Source organism: Haliotis rufescens, unplaced genomic scaffold (genome assembly GCF_023055435.1).
Source record: "Haliotis rufescens isolate VD_foot unplaced genomic scaffold, xgHalRufe1.0.p SCAF_46, whole genome shotgun sequence".
NCBI lineage: Eukaryota > Metazoa > Mollusca > Gastropoda > Lepetellida > Haliotidae > Haliotis > Haliotis rufescens.
In genome coordinates this window covers 180,395-207,126 of record NW_025964179.1, presented here as the reverse complement: position 1 = coordinate 207,126, position 26,732 = coordinate 180,395, and the positions used below count along the sequence as shown (strand labels likewise).

General features: G+C 41.0%; 1 protein-coding gene across 2 annotated transcripts; it reads right to left on the bottom strand.

Moving 5' to 3' along the window:
- Nucleotides 1–2,924: 2,924 nt before the first annotated feature.
- On the bottom strand, nt 2,925–24,701 carry LOC124148712 (reticulophagy regulator 3-like). 2 transcript variants are annotated; one of them, XM_046519961.2, is made up of 9 exons: nt 24,458–24,701; nt 24,149–24,255; nt 20,479–20,509; nt 15,275–15,401; nt 14,055–14,075; nt 10,390–10,474; nt 8,215–8,343; nt 6,824–7,027; nt 2,925–5,199 (listed from the first exon to the last, which is right to left on the bottom strand). In XM_046519961.2, exons 1-9 carry the CDS (start codon nt 24,628–24,630, stop codon nt 4,619–4,621), a joined length of 1,458 nt encoding a protein of 485 aa, XP_046375917.2. In that variant the 5' UTR covers nt 24,631–24,701; the 3' UTR covers nt 2,925–4,618. The 2 variants fall into 2 exon arrangements, with proteins under 2 accessions (XP_046375917.2, XP_046375918.2); XM_046519962.2 differs by lacking the exon at nt 14,055–14,075.
- Between the last annotated feature and the right edge of the window lie 2,031 nt (nt 24,702–26,732).

Genomic DNA, 26,732 nt, shown 5'->3' with positions numbered 1-26,732 from the left:
AAAATATTTACATCGTTTTACACAAGATTTATCTTTAATACTGTTTCCTTGATGCAGTCTTTCTACCTGGAGGGCTGAACGTATCCCTAATGTGATGATTTCCAAGGTATAGCAGTATGTCCCAAAATCATTTGAAGTCCAAATATCCCTTGTATGTGTGATAAAACAAACACATGTTCCAACATCTTTCATTACAATTAAGAAATAAATCTAGGAATTAATCATGAAGCACTACAAGATGGTTCCAAGTCCTTGTAATCCTAAGGTTGATATCGATACCTCGTCCCCTCTGTCTTTCATTTCACAGTCGGACGACACCCAAAACATCCAACAGAATACATGTCGATAGAAGAAAAAACAATTCCCACCTGATACTAAAGACTGAATAAAAAAATTTAAAAAAAATTTAAAAATCAGCTTTCATGGCTATTACCGGTAATCAAAGATTCCAGGGCACTGTAATGACTCCTAACATGTACCGAAAATATCTACAAATCATTAAAAAGAAAGTGGGACCCGATTAGTTTCCATGACATAAACAACCCATGAATACACAACTTGGACAGCAATCACATTTACTTAGTCTGATAATGCCATAGTGAACCAAACTTAGTGTTTGGGCACTTTTGTGGACGGCATGCGTTATCGGTTAAAGCCCCTGAAAATTGTATTTACGGACGATTCAGCTTCAATCATAAGATACCTAAGTACATAATCTGGTGAGTGAGAGAGTGAGTGCCTGTTATTCCACACTGCGGACACCCACATTATAGTTATATCACAATGGCATGAAAACAACCAAGGTCACACTCTACAAAGCGATCTTAGCGCTGTGACTGTCGTAAGCCTGTGTTAAAATATAGCAGTTACAATAATCTTAGCGCTATGATCATTAAGTGGAACGGACCCTGGGCCACAGTCCAAAACGTGTTATTAGCGTTATGTCTGTTGTAAGTCTTTGTTGAAGTATTGGAGTTCCGATCGATGTAGCGCTAAGATCGTTTCATGGAATGTGCCACCCCTCTCAGCTATGCAGTAGTCATTGAGTGAGTGAATGAGTATGGTTTTACGCAGCTTTTAGCACTATTCCAGCAATAGGAGGGTGGGGGACACTAGAAATGGGCTTTATACATTCCACCCATTTGGAGAATCGGACCCGCGTCTTCGGTGTGACGAGCGACCACTCTAACCACTAGGCTACCCCAATGTAGTCACTGAGGGAGACTGCATAAGCTACCCATGCCATTGGGGTACGATGACACAGAATCAGCCTCATCGACATTGTAACATCCGATTCCATTTTTGTCACCTCTTACAACAAGTCAGGGTACCTATTCATTAAGTTTTAGAATCCCCCCCCCTCCCCCCCCCACCCACCCCCCTCCAAAAAAAAGATCTTTTTCCTAAATGTTACTTCAATATTTTGCTACGTTTAACAACATACAATAATAACTTGATCAAAGAACATGCTGAACAGAAACATGATTTAACAAAAAACAATAATAAACTTGATTAAAACTACGCGGAACTTTGGGTAATGTTCAATATATATATTTACATTCAACAAAACTTTTCAAACCAAAAATATGCCATTAAAACAACATACCAAATCACTACAAAGGATACTGAAAAATTGAAACTAACAATGCATACTTTATAACCTTTATATGCTTAAACATGTATAACTAAGAAAGAGAAGTTATACAAGTTGATAATATTAGCCCTAGATAAAGGAAATGAGTAATTACATCATGAATGAACTCAAATATACATGGTGATACACATAGCACTTTGAAATGATCTGATATGAGCTTGACTACCATCAAGGATGACAATAGTTATGTGAGTATGTGAGTAACTCTGCTATTCCTGCAATCTCATTAAAATCAAATCTTTGTACTCGCTACCGCTAAACAAATATCTGTGGACATCCCATTAGGGGTCACGTCAGAACGACCTTTCATCCGACTAATCAGAGCGTCGCTTACCAGATCATGAAAGTGACAGTCGGAATGTGTTTTCTAATCATGCAACCACGAAATATTTGGCACGGGGTATTCCGAATGACAGTTTTATGATTATATCCATACAATCTAGGCCATCTATAAGCCATTCCAGAGTGTTCTTCTTATCAGTTTTAATTTTTTTAATCGAGATTACTTCAAAATATGTTTTGAAGTGTAGTCGCCAGTGTCGTGAAGCTCGAGAAAGCTGCCTTCTGATTGGCTAATGTCGATTTCTTGTCAGTCATTTCATTGGTCGGTCAAAATTCGAGAAAGGTCATTCTGACGTGACCCGTAATGGGATGTCCTCAGATCTTTGTTTAGCGGCAGCGAGAACTAAGATCTGATTTTAATGAGATTGCTATTCCTGTTATATCACGGTGTGTCAGCGTAACGTGGGAGGCAAGACCGAAGTGATGCAGGTGTCAGAGACAATTGTTAAGAAATATAGAAGCTCAACCCCTGATGGTGAGTTGTGGTTGGTGGAGGACGCCTGGGATCTTTGTTAGAGACAGAAGTTTTTTAGTCACTACTGACATTCATAAGACATTCAGCTATTCTCCTAAAAGATTAGCGAACAAAAGACTTGGGGACCTACAATACAATTTTCTTCAAGACTTCTAGTTAACAATTTTGTTGTAAAATCTGATGCAAAATATCTTTTCCAGCAGGTTTCTGGATCTAATTTATCTTTAACTACCGTATTCGACGCAATAAGCGCCCCACTGAAATAAGCGCCAACGGCGATATTTGCTTATATATTGATTAGTGAACAATCCTAATTAGCACCCCTTCAGATTGATCAATGTACACAATATTTGTGTATAATACGCACTCGTGTGTTATACATGTTTTACGCACCCTTAATTATGGGCAATGCAATTCTGGAAAAATCTGTCGTATATAAACATTTCAGGCCGTCAGCATAAACCACAAAATTTACGATCTTTCAATTCTGTTTTTTTTTACCAAAATTATATTCTAATAAGAGCCCCTATTTCTAATTTTGAGAGCGCTCTGGGTGCTTATTACATTGAATACGGTCAATCACAACGTCAGATCATATCCCTACTGCCACAGAAGAAAACAGGTGGACCATGATTTGGCATTGATTTCATTCATTGTGACAAACCCAAACCCAAATTGGAATCAAATAATGAAAAAGATTTTGTTTACAATTTTTGAGAGATACAAAACCAAGCACCAAGGAAACTCAGCTTAAAGTATCGTCATCCTTGATGAGGGTATTAAATAAACGTTAAGTTATTCACATCCCAGAATGCACCAGTGTAGCCCAAGGAGCGGCCTTGAGATCTAAGACATCATGTAAACACGCTGAAGGTGAAATCCAACATGGAGAATATACTTAGTATTAATCACAGTACCCACATGTTTATCATCACAGCTGTGACAAAACTTGTTATCAAATATTTTGACGTTATCAATGAGAAACTCATGATAGGAATTCAGCCAGATGACAAGATGCAGCTTCCTCCAAATATAAAAAAATCTGAATAGGTTCTGCAGTCACAAAGACATGTTTTCACAAATCAGAGGCAAACACAGGTCCAATACAGTTGTTACTTTGGAAGTTAAGTTGAACAAAATTAATTTGGGGCTGATCACAAAATGATGCCTGGTTTAAATAAGTGAGTGAGTGAGTAAGGTTTTACGCTGCTTTTAGCAATATTCAAGCAATATCACAGCAGGGAACACCAGAAATGGGCTTCACAAATTGTACCCACATCGGGAATCAAACCTGGGTCTTTGGCGTGACGAGCACCCCCGTTTAAATAAAGAAGAAAACTAAAAAAAACAACTTAATTTCTCTCCGTCTCTAAACATCTCCTAAAGCCTTATCTGTGTCAGAAAGGCCAATCATGAGGTCCCTGACATTTCCATTTAGTGTTTTAATTTCTACAAGGTTTCCATAAAAAAACAAATATATATAGTTTTTTCTATTGCTTGACCAGTTAATTTCAAATACTGATTGTGATAGATTTCATACTGGATATATGCAACATATTGATTCAGTGGTTGGTGAAGAATAACTATATTTACATTTTAGAATTACACAGAATATGGTTCAAAATGCAGTTTCTTATTGAACGTGTTCATAAGATATAACATTAGATTCAAATCATGTTGGACTCACAATCCAATAACCAGAATAATTCTGCCATGAATGGTCGCTATTATTAGCTGACTATGATGGCAATGTTTCTAAATACACATGATAAAGTATGGCATCTTTATGCAAGTCAACACAAAAATCATGAAACATGCAATGAAATAGTCTAGTTCTTTTAGTAACGAAATAAATAAGTTGTGAAATCCGTAAAAGACCAAACTATTTCAAAAACACAAATATGTGATTCTTCTAGATTCAGATGCCCACTTAACAAGAGAACAATTCATTGTTGTCATATGGTAGTCGTCAACTCATCATAAATCCCATGACAACTCCCCTGGAAAGCAGCAACTGTACCATAACCTCTTGAACACTTAAAAAACATGTCTTCACTGTTTAGATACAAAAATATAACCTTTAAATTCTCATCAAGCTTTTAGTATCAAAAGAAAACCAATACAAACTCACAACCAATTGAGCAGTCTCATTTCTTGGGTTTATTCCTGGGTTCAAAATCGTCCAAAAAATCAAATTCTTTTTCAATGTCTGCTTCAATCTGTCTTCCAGTTTCCTCCTCCTCCTCTTCTTCTTCTTCTTCTTCCTCTTCTTCCTCCTCCTCCTCCTCCTCCTCGAGCGTTATATCCTGCGGTAACACATCCACTGCCTCCCCAATGTCTGTTCGCGTGTAGGTGATCTGTGCATCTGTGCCAGGCAGACGCCCATAGGAGGAAGTGCTAGAGTGATCTCCCTTCCTGGACACACCTTGGAGGGCATTCTCAACCATGGAAGTCAGGGTTTGGCTGACGACAGAGCTGGCGAGGGCACTGAAAGGAGAGCTGAGGATGCCTTCTGATGTTGGTGTGCGTTCCAGCACAGAAGAGTCAACTTCAGAGATGTCCGGGAAGTTGATGTCATCCTCGTCTGAGTCAGAGTTGTCGCCGAAGTGGGAGGGGTTGAAGGGCATGCTGCCACTGTGGCCGTTACTGGGCATGAATTCATCGTCAGTTTGATCCAGGTCATCAAATGAAGGCATACGTTCTAGGCCTGGTGCAAAGTCCTCCTCTTCTGAAATTTAATGGATTTATCATGAGACCATGTAATTACTTATTAGATAACCATAGCTGGAGCTTCACTACCAGAGATGCACCCTCACATCATTTTATTGTTCACAAGCACCTACAGATGGGTGAGTGAGTTGGGTTTAACGCCGCTTTTAACCTTATTCCAGTTATATCACGGCGTGTCAGCTTAATATGGGAGGAAAACCTGAAGTGATGCAGGTCTCAGACATTTATCACTTTGGTGAAACCCACAGGATGGGTATGGTGCTGACAAACCTAGAAACAAAATAGGGACGAACTGGGATTCTAACCCACAATCATACGTTTCTGACGTCCCCAAGGGACGCAACTCTGCACAGCGAATAGCGCTGCCTTAGACGACTGGGCCACCCATGCCCTTACCTACACACGAAGAAAATCATTGTCTTTACTTGATGTATATGATGTATTACACCATACCTATGTATTCCAACATTTGAATGACTTATGTCAATAGTCAGTTACTTAGTACTATACCTATACTAAATATTCGGGTTGGCATGACACACCAACTGTGTGATCCAACAGGTCCAACGGTGCGACATTAAAGAATTTCTGTGTATTTTATATCAATCATGATTCAAGAAACATTGACTGTGCAGTAGTCTGGCACATGCTTTCCAATACAAAAGAAATCCGAAATTTAAACATAACCTGCTTATAATACACTTAACATCTTAAACTTAGAACTTGGGCTGATATGATACACCAACTGTGCGATCCGCTACGTATCATGATACCTTGTTCATGATCTGATACATATCACGATACATGCATGTACTCTTATCTGTGGTGCGTATGCCATCTTTTTCATAGACAGGACGGCCAAATACCTGGCACACTGACGATTTACATTTGGCAGTGCCAAGGATGGCACAAAGGATGAAAATATTTACATTTTCACAACTAATTTTCACTTAGTGTTTTGTGTAGCAATTACTAAAGCAAACATGTAAGGTATGAATTGCTATTTTCTACTTAGTGTGCGGCTGTGATCGATTCTTGAATCAAGAAGTTAAAAAAACATGATCCACCGATGTATTTGTGTATTGTCCAACTATTGCCAATTATCATTACATTTTGAAACAAAATGGCTGACTTATGGCCATAGAAACTTTCACCTTTCAAGTGCAAAGGTAAAATCATTGTCAAAATTCAAAATATCACAAAAATTCAACCACAAAAGCTGTGGCCAATTACTAACTATGTATGTACTGATATTTTATGACATTTTGAACAAATATGAATGGACGTTCCACATGATGTCAATGAATACAGTATATCGACCCCCTGTACACGCCTTCAAAAATCGACCCAAAATCCTATACTCCGTGTATAAGGCAACCATGAAAGAAACACATCACAAGTGCGCACACAAACCTTATATTTGCAATAATAATATGTTTATCTTGCGGTTTTTTTCTACGATGATTGGTCGCGTGCGTAACTCCAGCACTCGGTACACTGTCAAGTCAATGGTATTATCATAGCTCAATTGCCATGGAGTTTAGCCATGATAACTGAAGTTCTAGGACATACTTTCCTCCACGCTGACGGGGAAACCATGAACTCTCCCAAACACCACCTACCATTTTCACTGTTATCCATGGAAGGTTCTTTAGACAGCTGGGGTGTCGGTATGGCTGACGGCCCGCCCTCGTCCTCGCTGTCTGTGATGGCGCGAGCCAGCAGTGCCGTGGTTGTCGGGTCCGTCGGTGGACAGAACTCATCATAATCATCCTCAACAGTGGCATTCAGGGAGCCAGAGCCGGACACAGATGACCCACTGGTCACTTGTGGAGGAGAACAATAGAATTTATGTGAGCAGAAATACAGTTAATTCCAAAATTTGATTGTTTGTTGTTTAAGAAATAAAGGGCGAGTGGGAGCTGTTTATCTATCGTACAATAAATCACTGCAGGGATAATAAACCATTAGGGGTTCAGACCCGAGTGGTTTATTTTCTCTGCAGTGTTTTATTGTACGATACACAATGACCACAAATTGTTTATGTCTTATAGGAGTGAGTTAGTGAGTGAATATGGTTTTACTCTGCTTGTAACAATATTCCAGCAATATCACGGCGGGGGGACATTGTACCCATGTCGGGAAACGAACTCAGATCTTCGGATTTTTCCTAATACCGATTGTCATATCTCTCCTATTATCGGATGCGATGGTTAGGCCACTGCTTTTATCTGCATAGCCCAGCTACATCTATGCCGAACAACTTCCTAGACACTTCTCTCAAAAATAACATCTTCCAATATCAAGTTGCGAGCGCATATTCAAATCTCCAGAAATGACGTCATGATAGAACAATGATATATCATGAAATAAACCATGCTTCCTTTTTTTTCTTTGCTATATATCGCGTATCTATCTTATATTTTACAATATTTCAAACAATCAAGTCTGGGTCCGACAAACCAGTGGTTGATATTATGAGAACCACCTCTATTGGGTATGATGACACCAAGTCACAAAGTCTTGATCCAAGCCAGTAGCCGCATACAACAAGCAATAAACTTAATTGAGTGTTAGAGATCTGTTCTTGGTCCCCACAGGGTCACACTCAGAAAGATCATCAAAGGACCTTCCAGTTGGTTACTTGTGTGAACGCCCCCTGAAGATTTGGGTTAGAACTGGTCTTAAGCAGCCCATGCTTAATGTAACAGGATCGGGTGGTCAGACTCGCAGACAAACTTGATTGAGGTTATTGTATCCCAATTGCGTAGTTCGATGCTCGTGGTGTCAATCACTGGACTGTCTGGTCCAGACTCAATTGTTTACAGACATCTGTCATATAGCTAGAATATTTCTGAGTGCGATGTCAAACAACAAACAAACAAACAATACTTGTGTAAACAATAACATTATAACTTATCAAATATCATTTCTCTTTCAACCAAAACCTTGTAAAACAAGAAAATACATTACTCTTGCCAAATTACATCAAATTCATCTTGCTTGGGTATACCTTTGGGTGACCTTGACATCTTGATCTTCAGGTTATATTCCAGCCACATGAAAGCTGGCTCCACTTTGAGGTACGCCTTCTTCAACACATTGTGGTAGACGATGCAAGGCCAGAGCATCACGCTCATCACTGAAACAGACAGCTCAAGTCTCACCATCCCCATTGATCCAGGACCCTTTTACACTTGATGTCCCCATATATAGCCTGAATGTTCCTTAGCCATTTGACCCCTGACACATGTCAGTATACAACCTGGTTCGCCCCGATTATGTTTCTAGGTTTGTCAGCACCTTACCCGTGCTCGTGGGTTTCACTGAAGTGGTAAACCTCTGAGACCTGCATCACTTCGGGCTTTCCTCCCACATTAAGCTGACATGCCGTGATGTAACTGGAATACTGTTAAAAGCGGCGTTAAATCCAACTCACTCACTCACTCACAGTATACAAACGAGTCAATGGACCACCCACAAACTAGCATAGAAAACAGTTCAAGCATTTGACATGTTTGATGTTAGACAAAGTCTTAAGTTTAGGGGCTATAGGCCTACAAGTGTATTGTGTAACAAAACTATTACATTGAAACAACTTCTTCAAGCAAGATTTTCACACAGCTCTTTTCTCTGTCAAGATGAGCATGTCAACATTTTAATTAACTCTTAGGGTGCATTTGGTATATTTCAAAACTAGGAATTGTAGTTTTTATATCAAACTTCATGTGTCCGGAAAGTCCAAAGTCTACCCATAAGTTGTAGACGCGTGAGTGTGGAGCAGTCAATGTTTCATCCTATTGATGCTGAGTCAGGCAGGGCAACAACAAGTACCCTCTTTTAACGCGTTTTGGTGTGACTAGACCAGGCATCGAATCACCAACCATCCGCTCTCCGAGGAAATCTTTAGCCTAACTCCAAGACACACTCTGCACCTGAGATCCCTTAGTGAAGGAGGATGAGGTCTAGATACAACAAAGTCTCATCTTAGTAGCCAATAATCAAGTAATTCAAATGTTGGATAAGAAGACATTACATTGTGGTCCAGTTTATTCTCTTTTCGCAACAAGCTGGGAATCTATTCCAAATGTCATATCCCTTGTCCCCACAAAGTCCAACAGTAACAACATGGGGACCAATCCCAATGGCCTGTTCACAGCATTGCAACTTTCGTAACGTTGAGTTAAAATAGAACACGTCCAGGTTTCTGGAGAGACAAAGAAGTTTGCCATGCCTATTCAGAGGTTTATCAAGGCCTGCTCAGAGGCTGATATTTGGGCCCAACATCTGCAGCCAACGTCTATAAACATCCCCAAATTGGGATTAAACATTCCCCAGTTCTTGCTCTCATGATTCTAACTGTTGGCAAGGCTTTGTAGGGTTGACTTGTATTTCACAGATCACAGGACCAATAAAGAGGAAGAGGCTCTATTGCTTAGTAATAACTCAATGCTGCAATTCAAAGTTAGAATACCTATGAATTTAAGAAGGTAAGATGTTTAAAGAAAACCCCAATTTTAAACAAAATAACAAATTTTCCTAATTCCCCCGCCAAGGGCACTTAGTTTAGAATCCTTGATAAATCCTAGGACTAGCTGTCAGCAATACCATGTATACACCTTGCATCTTCCCAAGGCAAGAGAATTAACTGACCGTAAAAGTCAGTTTCCACCCTTGCCGAACTAGGCTGGAATTCCTGGGCTCCAGTGGTTATTATGAGTTATGTCCCTTATAAGCCTCTCCTATGGACCAATCAGATTCCAGTTCTCGTATCACTTGCATTTGTTTCAAACCAGTCAAGATGATCTGATCGATAATCAAGATCTATATTGTGATAAAACGGGTCTTACCTCGCGAAGTGCATCAAATCACGTGAGCACCTTGATTAAAAAAGTGAAAAGACTTGGAAAATATCTATTGACGAGTTGGCGGTGCACATGCTTTGCAAATCATGCAATCAACCGAAATCTGTAAAACAGTTCACCAACCGGATTTCAATTTCGGTGCACAATTTTGATTGGACTATGCATAGACTCGTTACTTCATCCAAAATGTAACTCCATAATACTGGACTTTTATAGTCAGTTAACTCTCTTGCCTCTGGAAGATGTACACTTTGAGGAGGAAACCCTTCTCATATCGTCCTGCTCAGATGTACTACATAGACTATTGTTGAGTTTATACTTACCTAGAATATACGAAAGCATTATTCCTGGGATGTACCGACCAATCACCATTAGGACGAAGCAGATTATCATACACACTATCGAAAACTGAAATGATGAAAAATATAATAAAAATAACAAGTGTCAGTCAGCATGTTGTTGATATCACAGACTCTAGTATCACTTTATAATCCCCTAAAGTCATGTTAATCTATAGTTTTGCATCTATCACAGGGTTTGAAATTATTATATACTGACAACATTGCTCTATACAAAGGAAACTGTCCAATCCAGACACTGCTTAATCTGGATCTTTGTCAATAGTGAACCACAATTATGGTCCCGAATGTTCCTTATAAATTTATCATCAAGGTTTTGTTCGTTTGTTTGTTTGTTGTTGCACGCCCACGCTCAGCAATATTCCAGCTATGACAAGACAATCAAGTGATTGACATCATGAGCATCGCTCCATTCAATTGGGATACGATAACATGCATCAACCAAGTCAGCAAGCCTGACAAATATCATCAAGGAAAATCACACTCCAATCACATTAAAATCCGATCTTAGCTCTCGCTACCGTTAAACAAGGATCTGATGACATCCCATTATGGTCACGTCCGACCGACCTTTCGCAAACTTTGATTGACCAATGGAATCACAAGAAGTCAACATTAACCAATCAGAATCAGCTTTCAAAGTCTGTATGAAATAAGTTTCAAACTGGCCACTACGCTTCAAACATAATTTGACAAATTCTTAACAAAAGAACATTCTGGAATGGCTAATAGACAGCCTAGATTGTATGGATTCAGTCATAACTGTCGTTTGGAATACCCTATATTAAATTTTTTCGAGGTTGCATTATTAGGAAACACATTCATACTGTCACTTTCATGATCTGGTAAGCAACGCTCTCATTGGTCAGATGAAAGGTGGTTCTGACGTGACCCGTAATGGGATGTCTTCAGATCTTTGCTTAGCAGTAGCGAGAACTAAGATCAAAATGTTATTGAGATTGATCTGACTCATGCCTCTGATGCGTTCACTCTGGATTTTGGACTCAAACTAAAACAAGGATTGGTTGGCTCAGAGTCAGTATACTGTGTCTGAGTGGGGTATTCATGTTAAACTGTGGCATGGTATCTCAGTGAGCTAGCACTATAAATTGGCATCAGTTCAGACTAGTACAAGCAGCCACACACGTGCATGCATGCATGTCGCTATATAAGTGCACTAATCTTGGACGTGATGTTAAACCCCATTTAACCTCACCTCACTCTGGATTCTGGACTCAAACTGAGACAAAGGACGAATGTATCATGTAACTGACATTTCCAATTTTGAATGAACTTTTCACACGTCTCACTCCCACATTCAGTAAACTGTTCACATCAAAGAGCAGACATATATTAAGGGATTTTGCCGCACACACGTGTCAACTCATTGCATCGCTAATTAACTGTTGGCTTCGCTTGTCATGTGCATCACCTCTAAATCACCTCTAAACCTCACCTTCAAAGACTTAGCCCCTCTGCATGCTCACTTGTCTAGAACTAACCATGCTAACAGACTAGAGGTTGTGTCTATCCCTCTACATTAATAATAATAATAATTTTAAAAAATATTTAAAAAAATTATGTATAAAAAATAAAATAATAATAATAATAATAATAATAATAATGATAATAAAGAAGTGCTGTAATCCACGCATAAGCATGCTCTAAGCGCACATGCAGGCTTGAATAAAGCTTGGAGAAGCTACCCTGTGTGCTAGTCAGAATAAGTAATATCAGTCTTCAGCTGTGATCTGAAGGGTTGTAGTGAGGAAGACATCTTTATGTCCTCAGGCAGCTTGTGCCACTCCACAGTTGCCTGATCGGAGAAAGAACGCTCACCATATCTGTCTTTGGTACAATCAGGAGGTTGTTATTTTGTGATCCGAGTCATCTGGCAGGATTGTAAACACCAATCATGTTTGACAGTTATTGTAGTGCGATCCCAGCATTACATTGGTACTTTAGACAGAGCATCTTGAAACTGATTCTGAACTCCATGGGAGCCAGTGCAAGCTTTAGAGGACTGGTGTAATATGCTCAGATCTTGGGATATGACAATCCTGGCTAGCATCTTCTGAATGCATAGAAGCCAGTGCAAGCTTTAGAAGACTGGTGTAATATGCTCAGATCTTTGGGTGAGACAATCCTGGCTAGCATCTTCTGAATGCGTAGGAGCCAGTGGAAGCTTTAGAGGACTGGTGTAATATGCTCAGATCTTGGGATATGACAATCCTGGCTAGCATCTTCTGAATGCGTAGGAGCCAGTGCAAGCTTTAGAAGACTGGTGTAATATGCTCAGATCTTGGGATATGACAATCCTGGCTAGCATCTTCTGAATGCGTAGGAGCCAGTGCAAGCTTTAGAAGACTGGTGTAATATGCTCAGATCTTGGGATATGACAATCCTGGCTAGCATCTTCTGAATGTGTAGGAGCCAGTGCAAGCTTTAGAAGACTGGTGTAATATGCTCAGATCTTGGGATATGACAATCCTGGCTAGCATCTTCTGAATGCGTGGGAACTGTGATACCAGGGATTTGGGCAATTCGGTGAGGAGGCTGTTACAATAGTCCAATCTGGATAGGATATGTGACAGAAGTGTCTGTGTTTATTGTGTCGTCAGATATTTCCTGATGGTACTGATGGTTCTGATGTTGAGGGAAAACACTTTGCAAAGTTGATCAACATGGCTTTAATAGTGTCAACTTGCTGTCAAGGATGACACGAAGATCTTTTACAGAGTGGATGACCCGACATTGATAGTTATTATTCCGGATTGATGATGTTCATCACCTGTTCGTTATCCGCAATTCACTGAAGGGGTACGGTGCAATTATTTTCTGCCCATAATATTCAAAAAAAAATTTTTTACAAAATGCTGAATCCACTAGAGGGGGGTGCGCATTATACTCGGGTGCGCACTATACTGAAGAAAATACGGTAATTGGGCTTTGAATAGTTTTGGGGTGTATTTTACGCAAACACGCAACTTATCTGTAGCTCTGGAAGACTGTTTCTCTATGACATTGCCGAGCTGGATTGTATGAAGGTGAAAAACACAGGGTCCAGAACTGAGCCCTGAGGGACACCGTACAGCAGTTTGACAGGTCTGAAGAAAGAGCTATCTACGATGACAGTCTGATACCAACATGACTGAAACCATTGTCTCGGGGCAGACAAATGTTGTTGTGGTCATTGGTGTTGAATGCTGCACTCAGGTCTAGAAGAACTAGTAGTCCAACACTGCCCTTGTCAATTCCTTCTCGGGGCGGTCGGGTAGCCCAGTGGTTAAAGTGTTCGCTCGTCAAGCTGATGACCCGGGTTAGATTCCCCATATGGGTACAATGTGTGAGCCCATTTCTGGTGTCCCCAGCCGTGACTTTGCTGAAATAGTGCTAAAAACGGCTAGAACCATGCTCACTCACTCAATTCCTTCTCAAACAAAAACATATATGGTGTATTTCATAAAGGGAACAATGGTAAAGAAAGAAAAGAACACACACAGAGGTTTTCTTTATCTGTATAGAGACAAAATATAATGAAGGCGTGTGTTTGTTAGTGAGGTGGGAGTGGTGTTTAGTAGTGAGGCGTGCAGGGATAGAGTCTAATAATTAATTTATCCTGTCCTTACCAGTACACCCATGCAACATGTCTGCATAAAAACATGAACCATTTTGAAAATAGAGGGGCACTTTGGCTCATTCTGGTACAAGAGTGCAGTGTCAAAGAATCTTTGTGTATATTATTTCAATTATGATTCAAGAAATATTGACTGCTAAGTGTAGCACAAACTTTCCATTTACAAAAGAAATCCCATATTTAAACATAGCCCAATAACATGCACTTAACATGCATACTATGTTTAAGTTTGTTGTTTGTTGTTTAACGCTGCACTCAGCAATATTCCAGCTATATGACGGCGGTCTGTAAATAAATCGAGTCTGGACCAGACAATCCAGTAACTGACATCATGAGCATCGATCTACGCAATTAGGATATGATGACATGCATCAACCAAGTCAGCGAGCCTGAACACCCGATCCTGTTAGTCGCCACTTACAACAAACATAGTCGCCTTTTACGGCAAGCATGTGTTGCTGAAGACCTATTTGATCAAGAGATTGTCATTTATTCAAAAAGGTTCTTGGTACTCCCTTCTTCAGAATGACCCCCTTTGCCGTGCTTACAGTTACACTGTTACAAATGTCCCCAACCGTTTGGTCACGTGTGTCTGAAAACCACCATTTTGCCATCTTAAATATCCACTGCTTATGAATATTTGATGAATGCATTCTTCAACATGTACCTATTTTTGTTTCACATTAGGGCTGGGATGGGTAACTCGGGTACTCAGGTACTCGGGTGGCTACTGAGTAGGACCCGGGTACCCACAGGACTACACAGACCCGTGGTTAAAATCGTGTGATATATTGTTTAATGACAAAAATTATCTAGAACTCTATGGTTACAGTATAAGTGACTAATGTTTCGATTCCTTCTGACTTTATATGTTTGATTAAGGATAAAACTTCAGTCAACTTCTGTTTATGCATGACCCGATTGTTTTTATTCGTGTATCTAAATACATTTTGCCAGGGCTACGGTCAAAACTATTCCTAGTCGGACATTTGGACCTATCTATTGAGACCTACAGCGGGGACCTGGGTAGGGTCGGGTAATAGGGGTAGAAAATTTGGACTCGTCCCAGCTCTGTTTCACATGTACCTATTTTTCTTTCACATGTACCTATTTCACAACATTTCTTCCCAAAATCAACACTTTCACGGACACCATTCCTCATGCACTTTGAGTATATACAAAACAATAACTTAAACCATTTAGCAAACTTACAATTCTTGGGTTATTCCTACGATACAAGCGTAATTCATGGAGTGTGTTGAGAATGTTGTGAAGAACTTCAGCTGCATGATGGGAAATTTCGAGCACATTTAGCAGACGAGGGTGGACAGGGGTCCAACTGAAACATAATATTCACATGGTCACAAACAGATGGTTTCAATTACCTTGGAAATAAATCACAAGTGCAAAAGTCGACACCTTTTTATAATGAATTTCTCAGTCAGTTTCAAGTGGTCTCATCTTACCTGGTTCATAAAGTATGACTTTTTAAGATGAGTGTAGTTTGACATGGCACTCAGCAATATTCCAGCTAAATGATGGCTGCCTCTAAGCAATCGAGACTTGACCAATGTCCCATGCTGCCAGGCCATGATCAACATGCAATCACCCAAGCCTTGCCACCCAAGCCTTCACCCAAGCCTTGCCACCCAGCCTTGCCACCCAGCCTTGCCACCCAGGCCTTGCCACCCAAGCCTTGCCACCCAAGCCTTGCCACCCAGGCCTTGCCACCCAAGCCTTGCCACCCAAGCCTTGCCACCCAACCTGCAGTCCCATGGGCTTCCAAACTAGAGATCCAGTCAACATGGTGAAGGTTAAATGAGTGAATACTGTGTCACACCACTCTTAGCAATTTGTCATGTCATCGCAGGGGATGCACACATAATCCATCTATGGATTTGAATCCTTTTCTTTGGTCATGAGATGTTTACCCTTTTGTGAACATAACAGGCTTCTCCACCCCAGTGTAACTGCATCCCAATCTACTCTACTGTATAAACACTGCCTCATACCTGTATACATCAGTGTTCCCGCTGGCTTTTAAAACTGTCAGTCCTGGGCCCACTTGCACAAAGCGATCTTAGCGCTAAGATGATCGTAACGCCAATACTTTAACATAGACTTACAATAGTCGATGCGCTAAGATCGCTTTGTGCAAGTGGGCCCTGGAGGACTGTCAACTCCAAAATTTACCAGTCCCCCTAATTTTTGTTAGTCCCAACTTTCAATAAATAAAAAATGTATGAAAATTACCTAGTTTTAATTCCTTCAACATCACGTTCAATGCAATGCATCATCTCTGCAGTAACATAGTTAGATCTACATGTCATTCACACAAAGTTCAGTCACAATTTTCTCTCTTATTTTTGAATATTTCGAGACAAAGTCGCTACAAATATTTAACCTCGAAGCAAGGCAAAATGTTATTTCCTTCACTAAAAGTAGACAAGAGGAAACCCTGATGGTAACAGACAAACTGACTTCGTTCGGAGAAAATTGAATATTGCTTATGTTTGGTTCAACAACAAAGATTTATAAGGTACTGTATTTGCTGGTCCACAGGGACTGGCAGTCACATGCATTACCGGTCCAAGCCTAATTTTACCGGTTAAAAACTGGTAATTACCGGTAAATGGGAACACTGATAACATACTTGTCATCCATACTCTGTACGTCACTTGCTTGATAATGGTGTTAAAACCTACACCGAAACGTCACTTCTAATTGTAATAAAGAAGTTATTACCCCTTATATCTTATCCCTGCTGAGCCCATACCTGAACAACCAAACCATCCCATCAACCAGCCTGCATCAAACTCGTAATGCAGGAATTTCACTGATCTAGACCTGCTCAGACTGTCAGAGGCAGATATTCTGCATGTTCTTTTGCAAATGTCTTTACAAATTCCCAAACTGGAATTAAATATTTCCCAGTTCATGATAGTGAGTGAGTGAGTGAGTATGACGTTCAATTCTTAAGTGAGTTGGGTTTAACGCCGCTTTTAACAGTATTCCAGTTATATCACGGCATGTCAGCTTAATGTTGGAGGAAAGCCCGAAGTGATGCAGGTCTCAGACGTTTACCACTTCAGTGAAACCAACGAGTACGGGTATGGTGCTGACAAACCTAGAACACAATCGGGGCGAACCGGGATTCGAACCCACAATCATAGGTTTCTGGTGGGCCCAAGGGAACTAACTCTGCACAGCGAATCATGGCGCCTTAGACGACTGGGCCACCCATCCCCCACTTTAAAGAAGAAAAAGAAATAGTATATTTGAAATTCTGTGATGAAGCATGTGTATTCCCACTTAACATGCTTAATGCTGTGCATTTCTCACTGGCTTCAAAAAGTCAGTACCTTCACAATGGAAAGAAATATGATGTGTAGGCATCCCCTCAAGGCACCAGGAAGTCTAATAAATGTGCTGTTGGAAGTTTAAATGGAATGTTAAACTCTGAAGCTGTTTCTATTTTAAATCAAGATGACACAGATAGAAACTCTCCAAGGACACCCTTGTTTCGTGTGCAGAGGCAGATCTGGGATTTTGAAAAAGGAGGTTTGCACATTATACCCACGTCACAAAGTGATTTGGCTTAGGGCGCAGTTCAGATGTAACTTTTCTGTAACAAAAGGGGTGGGGGTGAACACCCCTGGTCCCTCCCTCTGGATCCGCTGTAATGTGTCAACTCTACACCCCTTGCCGTCAGTATAACACCCCTGGTCCCTCACTCTGGATCCGCTGTAATGTGTCAACTCTACACCCCTGCCGTCAGTATAACACACCTGGTCCCTCCTTCTGGATCTGCTGTAATGTGTCAACTCTACCCCCTTGCAGTCAGAATAACACCCCTGGTCCCTCCCTCTGGATCCGCTGTAATGTGTCAACTCTACCCCCTTGCAGTCAGTATAACACCCCCTGGTCCCTCCCTCTGGATCCGCTGTAATGTGTCAACTCTACCCCCTTGCCGTCAGTATAACACCCCCTGGTCCCTCACTCTGGATCCACTGTAATGTGTCAACTCTACACCCCTGCCGTCAGTATAACACCCCTGGTCCCTCCCTCTGGATCCGCTGTAATGTGTCAACTCTACACCCTTGCCGTCAGTATAACACCCCTGGTCCCTCCCTCTGGATCCGCTGTAATGTGTCAACTCTACCCCCTTGCCGTCAGTATAACACCCCCTGGTCCCTCACTCTGGATCCACTGTAATGTGTCAACTCTACACCCCTGCCGTCAGTATAACACCCCTGGTCCCTCCCTCTGGATCCGCTGTAATGTGTCAACTCTACACCCTTGCCGTCAGTATAACACCCCTGGTCCCTCCCTCTGGATCCGCTGTAATGTGTCAACTCTACCCCCTTGCCGTCAGTATAACACCCCCTGGTCCCTCACTCTGGATCTGCTGTAATGTGTCAACTCTACCCCCTTGCAGTCAGAATAACACCCCTTGTCCCTCCCTCTGGATCCGCTGTAATGTGTCAACTCTAACCCCCTGCTGTCAGTATAACACCCCTGGTCCCTCCCTCTGGATCCTCTGTAATGTGTCAACTCTACACCCCTGCCGTCAGTATAACACCCCCTGGTCCCTCCCTCTGGATCCGCTGTAATGTGTCAACTCTACCCCCTTGCCGTCAGTATAACACCCCTGGTCCCTCCCTCTGGATCCGCTGTAATGTGTCAACTCTACACCCCTGCCGTCAGTATAACACCCCTGGTCCCTCCCTCTGGATCCGCTGTAATGTGTCAACTCTACACCCCTGCCGTCAGTATAACACCCCCTGGTCCCTCACTCTGGATCCGCTGTAATGTGTCAACTCTACACCCCTGCCGTCAGTATAACACCCCCTGGTCCCTCCCTCTGGATCCGCTGTAATGTGTCAACTCTACACCCCTGCCGTCAGTATAACACCCCTGGTCCCTCCTTCTGGATCTGCTGTAATGTGTCAACTCTACCCCCCTGCCGTCAGTATAACACCCCTGGTCCCTCCTTCTGGATCTGCTGTAATGTGTCAACTCTACACCCTTGCAGTCAGAATAACACCCCTTGTCCCTCCCTCTGGATCCGCTGTAATGTGTCAACTCTAACCCCCTGCCGTCAGTTTAACACCCCCTGGTCCCTCACTCTGGATCCGCTGTAATGTGTCAACTCTACACCCCTGCCGTCAGTATAACACCCCCTGGTCCCTCACTCTGGATCCGCTGTAATGTGTCAACTCTACACCCCTGCCGTCAGTATAACACCCCCTGGTCCCTCCCTCTGGATCCGCTGTAATGTGTCAACTCTACACCCCTGCCGTCAGTATAACACCCCTGGTCCCTCCTTCTGGATCTGCTGTAATGTGTCAACTCTACCCCCCTGCCGTCAGTATAACACCCCTGGTCCCTCCTTCTGGATCTGCTGTAATGTGTCAACTCTACACCCTTGCAGTCAGAATAACACCCCTTGTCCCTCCCTCTGGATCCGCTGTAATGTGTCAACTCTAACCCCCTGCCGTCAGTTTAACACCCCCTGGTCCCTCACTCTGGATCCGCTGTAATGTGTCAACTCTACACCCTTGCCGTCAGTATAACACCCCTGGTCCCTCCCTCTGGATCTGCTGTAATGTGTCAACTCTACCCCCCTGCCGTCAGTATAACACACCTGGTCCCTCCCTCTGGATCCGCTGTAATGTGTCAACTCTACACCCTTGCCGTCAGTATAACACCCCCTGGTCCCTCCCTCTGGATCCACTGTAATGTGTCAACTCTACACCCCTGCCGTCAGTATAACACCCCCTGGTCCCTCACTCTGGATCAGCTATATGTGTCAACTCTACACCCCTGCCGTCAGTATAACACCCCCTGGTCCCTCCCTCTGGATCCGCTGTAATGTGTCAACTCTACCCCCTTGCCGTCAGAATAACACCCCTGGTCCCTCCCTCTGGATCCGCTTTAATGTGTCAACTCTAACCCCCTGCTGTCAGTATAACACCCCCTGGTCCCTCCCTCTGGATCCGCTGTAATGTGTCAACTCTACCCCCTTGCCGTCAGTATAACACCCCTGGTCCCTCCTTCTGGATCTGCTGTAATGTGTCAACTCTACCCCCTTGCAGTCAGAATAACACCCCTGGTCCCTCCCTCTGGATCCGCTGTAATGTGTCAACTCTACCCCCTTGCAGTCAGTATAACACCCCTGGTCCCTCCCTCTGGATCCGCTGTAATGTGTCAACTCTACCCCCCTGCAGTCAGTATAACACCCCTGGTCCCTCCCTCTGGATCCGCTGTAATGTGTCAACTCTACCCCCCTGCAGTCAGTATAACACCCCTGGTCCCTCCCTCTGGATCCGCTGTAATGTGTCAACACAACATCCCTACCGTCAGCATCGTAAGAACATACAATATTCCGGAGACAAACAAACTATGTTACTCACCCATCTATATCGTCAGGCACTGGAGGCGGGACTGAAAGACAACAATGACACAACTGTACAACTTGCAAATTACAGAGGTTGGTGTCAGGCACTCACATCTGTCTTGTCCAAATGTTTATGCAAATTTGAATTCAGAAGTATTTTACTTTAGCCTGTCTGTATTTTTTAAACTGAGCCTGTGAGTGACTATGGACCAGGACAACATGGGGCAATAGGCCGTGACCTTGGCCTGCGCTGATACCCTTTCAGCTGGGTCACACAGAACACAGAGTATTTGTGAACACTAGATACTCATTTGAGTCGGCCTTTATGATAAATGCAGAGGACCACTTATGATCCACCCATAATCTGATAACCGGTCATGGTAATCTGTACTTGAGCTATTCTATTAAAACATATACACCTATATTCACCATATTAAACACTCTGATTCCATAAATGTAGAACTATAGATAAGCAGCGTATTTGCATAAAATCCCCACCCCCCTCCAAAAAATATATAAAAATATTCAAAACCCAATTACTTTCAGTTAACAGTTAAACTCAAATGTATAAATCAGCTCGCGTAAATACCCAATGAAGATTTTTCAGCATGCGTACGAAGGAGTTAATTTACTTTCTGAGTCAAGCCTATATATTTAGAACAGTTATATACATCTAAAACATAACTTTCATTTTTTGGAAATCTTACAATGTTCAGTAGTTTGGGGAAAATCCCAATAGAGTGATGAATAGATGAGTGAAAAAATATTGGTTACCCAATGAAAAATGTAATAACCCAATTAAGATAGAAACCTTAGAGTAAAAACTCAATTGCTCAAAAAGTTATCTGGAGCTCTGATAAATGGACCCTGACCTACTTCTAGACCAGTCTGTAAGTTAGTGCCCAAAAGTAAGATCGAAACTTTACACGACATTCCATATTTCCATGTGTATATTACACACTTTGTACAGAAAACAGCAGCGTAGAATAGGCATATAATCGCCTTGTATCTATTATGGAAAGAGTGTCAATTTAAATTACTTTTGAACTTCTGTGTTCGCGGCCGCTCAATCTCTGTAAACAAATTTGTATGGTTCTAATAAAAGTCCCCCTTTATGAATTTTTTAAGTACCCAAGAAGCTTACTACGATGAATACAGTATTCCAACATAACAGCATTGTCAATACTTCATGGGTTCCCTACACTCCACTTCTCCATCACAGGGCTTCCAGGACATTAAGCAAAATCATATAAAAAAGCTGTAAAAACTAACACTTTTAGTCTACTAGTCCTTATAATGATAACTAATAGCACTGTTATAGCAAAACCTTTAAAAATGGCAAATCTCTACTAGTCCTTATGACGCCTTAACTATTGGGCAGTTTGGCAAGGACTTCAGGACAAGTGCCAATTTCTAATGCTGTAAAGTTTAATTGTTGGACTGCCTCTGTGGTCTAATGGATACAGTGCCTGCCTGGAGAGAAGAAGGTTAATGGTTTGATACTCTTGACGTTCACCAAAAGACGTTCAAAGATTATACCATGTATCCTTGTTATTCTACCATGAATTTGGAATTTACTCGATTCTGATTGGTCAATCAGAGGCTATTAAATCACAATAAACCCCCTCTGATTGAAACAGCTGGTTTGACGGCCGCATCACCGCGGAAGCTAATATTCACAGATTAGTACTATTTTCAGTCATTGTTGGTAGGCATATTTAAATAATTATATCTACAATTACAGGTTACGAAATGCACAGATGCGGTTACTACAATATTCAAAGGATGCGTGGCAATACATTTCGTGCAGAAAAACACGACAGAAATCAACAAAGGGAATGTATTTACGTTTTGGAGACAACAGAGCGCTTGGAATTTTGGCGCTTTTCTATATACGACTGTGACGTCATATTTTTTGCATCACAATGAGCGATATGACGTCATAATGGTGACGCGCGATGTAGAGCGAAAGCCTTGCAAAGCTTGCTTTGTTTTCTTTAGGGATGCCCACCTCATGTTAGCTTACCAAGTTGCCGTGCTTATATGCTTTCAATGCCTGTCATATGTTCGAGTGAAGTATAACGGTGTAAACAAACTGCTTGAGTATATACAGCACCATATTTTGTTTGGTGATTCCGTAATTCAGATCGATAACCCACTCAAAACACTGAACTCAACCCATGCCGCTTCACTCGGTATATTTGCTAACACCAAAGAGTTCGCGTTTTATTTAGTCATGGTAGAATGGAGATAAACATACTGTGTTTTCAATGTAGAGCTAGGTTACCTGTAGATTTAACCGCGCTAAATATAACATTTGAAACCTCACGCTGCGCGTTCGGTTCCAAATTCAATTTAGCGGGGTTAAATCTACAGGTAACCTAGCTCTACATTGAAAACACAGTATGTTTATCTCCTAATTGCAATTAAGCTGCCTGCCACATGGTTGAATAAACTGATCAGTGAACCATTCATAACCTCATTAACGTTGCTGATCGACAGCATGGACAGGACTAAACAACTTACACTAGTTTCAGGTCAGCTTGTCAAATTGTAATGCTGCAGGTTTGAAATACCTGCTGCCTGTTACCGTGTGGTCAGTGATATGTAAGTTGATTACCATCATAAGTGAAGAGTTTCCTCAGTCCAGCATCACATTCAAACGTGTTAAATACATAGTTTAAACCTACTTCCTCAATTCAAACCAGATGGAGCTTGGAGATGAAGTTAACACAATATCAGGAAAATAATCAAACTAGAAAAGCAACTTTGTTAACAATGCTGTGAACCATGAATGTCATACATTTCCTAAAAACATCCATATTTCTATGCATTATTGACACTATGTGTCTTTCGTGCTTTTCATTGCTGCGGACATCTAAGCTGAGGAGGAAACAAAATTATTATGGTTCCTATTACCCAATCAACTATAACTTTACCTGCCGAATATAACTTTTCCCGTGGTACAAATTGTTTGTGACAAAACAAAGTGCACACATACCATGCATACAAATATGTACCAAATATGTAGCTTAACCATAGTTTTCCAACATAAATGCAGTGTTTTTAAATATGTCTACCTACTATATTTTGAAATTAGGTGTAATCAAATCTTATTATTTTTAAAGGGATTGGGATGCTGTAATTAATCTGAACTGCTACATCAAATAACATGGGTGTTACTGTTATTTCAAACACTGGTAACTTTTAATAATGTTTAAGGTAATTTAAAACAAGTCAATTTGTTAGTTTTGACATTCTGAGCAAGTATACACAGATACAAGCAACAGCCCCTTCTCGAGATTCAGCATTATCATGATTAACATTTTTCAGTTCATCCAAATTAAAAAATCACAAACTGCATTAATTTAAGAAGTCACAATCTTACATCATACCTGCAACTGAAATACCCTACTCCCAATAAAATGTTACATGGGACCCAATCACCTCAGGTTTATTTCAGCTGTAAAATTGCATGTCAACATGCATCGGAAATAACTGTCATTGATAACATTATTGTTTACAAATAACACTGAGGCGACATAACTGCTTGACCGAATAAACAATGATATCTGTGTAGAGCAAATATGGGCTTCCAACAGCTGACACACAACTGTCACAGTATTTAGGTCATAGGCCAAGCAATCAGATTTACCTGACACTTTCATCACATTGAAGTCACTTACCTCTTATTTCTGGCCAGATTTTCTTCTTCCAGGTATCCACAAGGAAAAGAATTAACGTTGCACTCGATATAAGAAAGTATGAACTCATGGAAGTTGCGGCTAAATACCTGTAAACAAACGAGGTGAATCTTACTTTCTTTGACATGCCCTACTTCTGACTTAACTCCGTCACAATCAAAACAATTAACATTGACTTTCATTCTGAGACAAGCGATATTTCCTGATATCTTAATTAGGCCCCTAAAATTATACTACAGAATTTGTAACTGCATAAAATCTGGAAACTGCGCATAATAAATAAATACAAACCAAAACAAGAGGTGAACGCAGATGAACATGACCGCACTTCTATGGGGGTACTCCCAAACCAAGAGGCTTTGTATTCGCATAACGATCGGTTCGATCGGGCTTAGAAGACTTATAATATCTTCTTCGAGGCCTCTAACGCCCCCATAGCCTCCCGAATAACTTCTACTGTCCATTTTGAAGCGCAAATGTTCAAATTATGCGTCCGTCAGAAACATTCGTTCAGCAAGTGCTCGCAGTATTTTTGTTTTGGTATGACGTCATGAGAATTTACGGATTTTATGAAAACCATGTGTTTTTTCGTTGACGGTAGCCACTTTTCACTAATATCTATAATACATGGAAAAGATACTAATCATATTATATATGAAAGTTCTATTAAGGACGTAAAAGAACTATAATCACGTCACTGCGGGAATAACATTATATAAAAAGCTAAACTCTGTGACGAAAACGGAATTATTTATTTTTAAGTTCGTAAATGAAAGGAGATTCTATAAGTATTTATATAGGAATATAACAGTGGACATGCTGATGTTACCGCTAAACAGTATTATTTAATTTCATATTATCAGTTAATTATTTGATTGGCACAGTAAACACGTAGGGTACTAACAGACTGGTAATAACTTATAATACGCCAATAAGTGCCAAAAATACTACAGAGACTAACATTTAGTTTTGAAAAATGTTATTTTGAGATACAATAGAAAGGAACCCAGAGCATCCCCTCACTGAAGAAATCTAGACTTGCTAAAGTGTTTTAGACCTTCTTATGAGTCTTCAGATATAATTATACAGTCACTATGTGTAAGTGGGAGTAATGTTGCCGTCAATATCAATTTATTGTTATCAGATAATTAAGATTCTACGGGCTTACTTATGGTGTGTCCAACACACGATGATTAACGGTCCATTTGCCAATCGGATTACCTGTCCATGTTGATCGGATTAAACACACTATAGATTTATATACAGTAAAAAACAAACATTTATGGAAAATTAAAGGGGGGTATCTTTAAGTGGTATTTGGAAAATGTTTGACTGAAGACAGGGTTGACTTGGATTTAAAGTCATTTTTTATTCTTTCCATGCGACTTTTCTATGCAGTGAGTATGGTTCTACGCCGCTTTTAGCAATATTCCAGCAATATCGTATTCGACGTAATAAGCGACCCGCTCTAATAAGCGCCCACGGCGACATTTGCTAATATATTGGCTAGTGAACAATCCCAATTAGCACCCCTTCCGATTGATCAATGTACACAAGACTTATTTATTCGCGTATAATACGCACTCGTGTGTTATATGCACCCTTAATTATGGGCAATTAAATTCTGGAAAAATATATCTGTCGTACAAAAACACGTCAGGCTGTCAGCATAAACCACGAAATTTATCTTTCAACTCTTTTTTTCACCAAAATAATATTATAATAAGAGCCCCCTATTTCTAATTTTGAGAGTGCCCTGGGCGCTTATTACGTTGAATACGGTATTAGCTCCTTCCATGCAGATATGTTACCTTTATCAAGAAAGTGATGAACGCGGTTATATAAAGGTTACATATACCACGGACTCGGGCTGGGACGGGTAACTAGGGTACCCGGGTCGGGTGGGTACTGAGGAGGACCCGGGACTGTGACCCACAGGACTACCCAGACCCGTGGTTAGTCACGTGATATATTGTTTAATGACAAAAACTATCTAGAACTCTATGGTTACACTACTGGTCACTAAAGTTCGCACTTCTTTCTGACTATCCATCCATTCCTTCTGATTTTTCATATGGTTGAATAAAGATAGAACTTAATTCAACTTCATTGTATAAATGACCAGATTGTTTAATACATGCATATACAAATATGCTAAACATTTTCCCAATCGGACATTTTGAGACATCTCCTGAGACCTACAGTGGGTACCCGGGTAGTGTCGGGTAATAGGGGGTGGGTACCTGGGTAGTAAATTTGGACTCGTCCCAGCCCTACCACGGACACTTAGTAATCTATATTTAGGGTCCATGTATGTACACAGAGATTAACATAACAGCTTTTAGGATACCAAATTGTGTATGACAAGGGACGACACCTGTAACAACAAAGGGTGTGATAAGATTAAGTGAATGCATTGTGGCATGAAATGTAAAATATTGAATCTAGTTGAAGGAATCATGACACTGTTTAATTGTTTGTTTGTTTAACGCCGCACTCAGCACTATTCCAGTTATATCACGCCAGTCTGTAACTAATCGAGCCTGGACCACACAATCTAGTGATA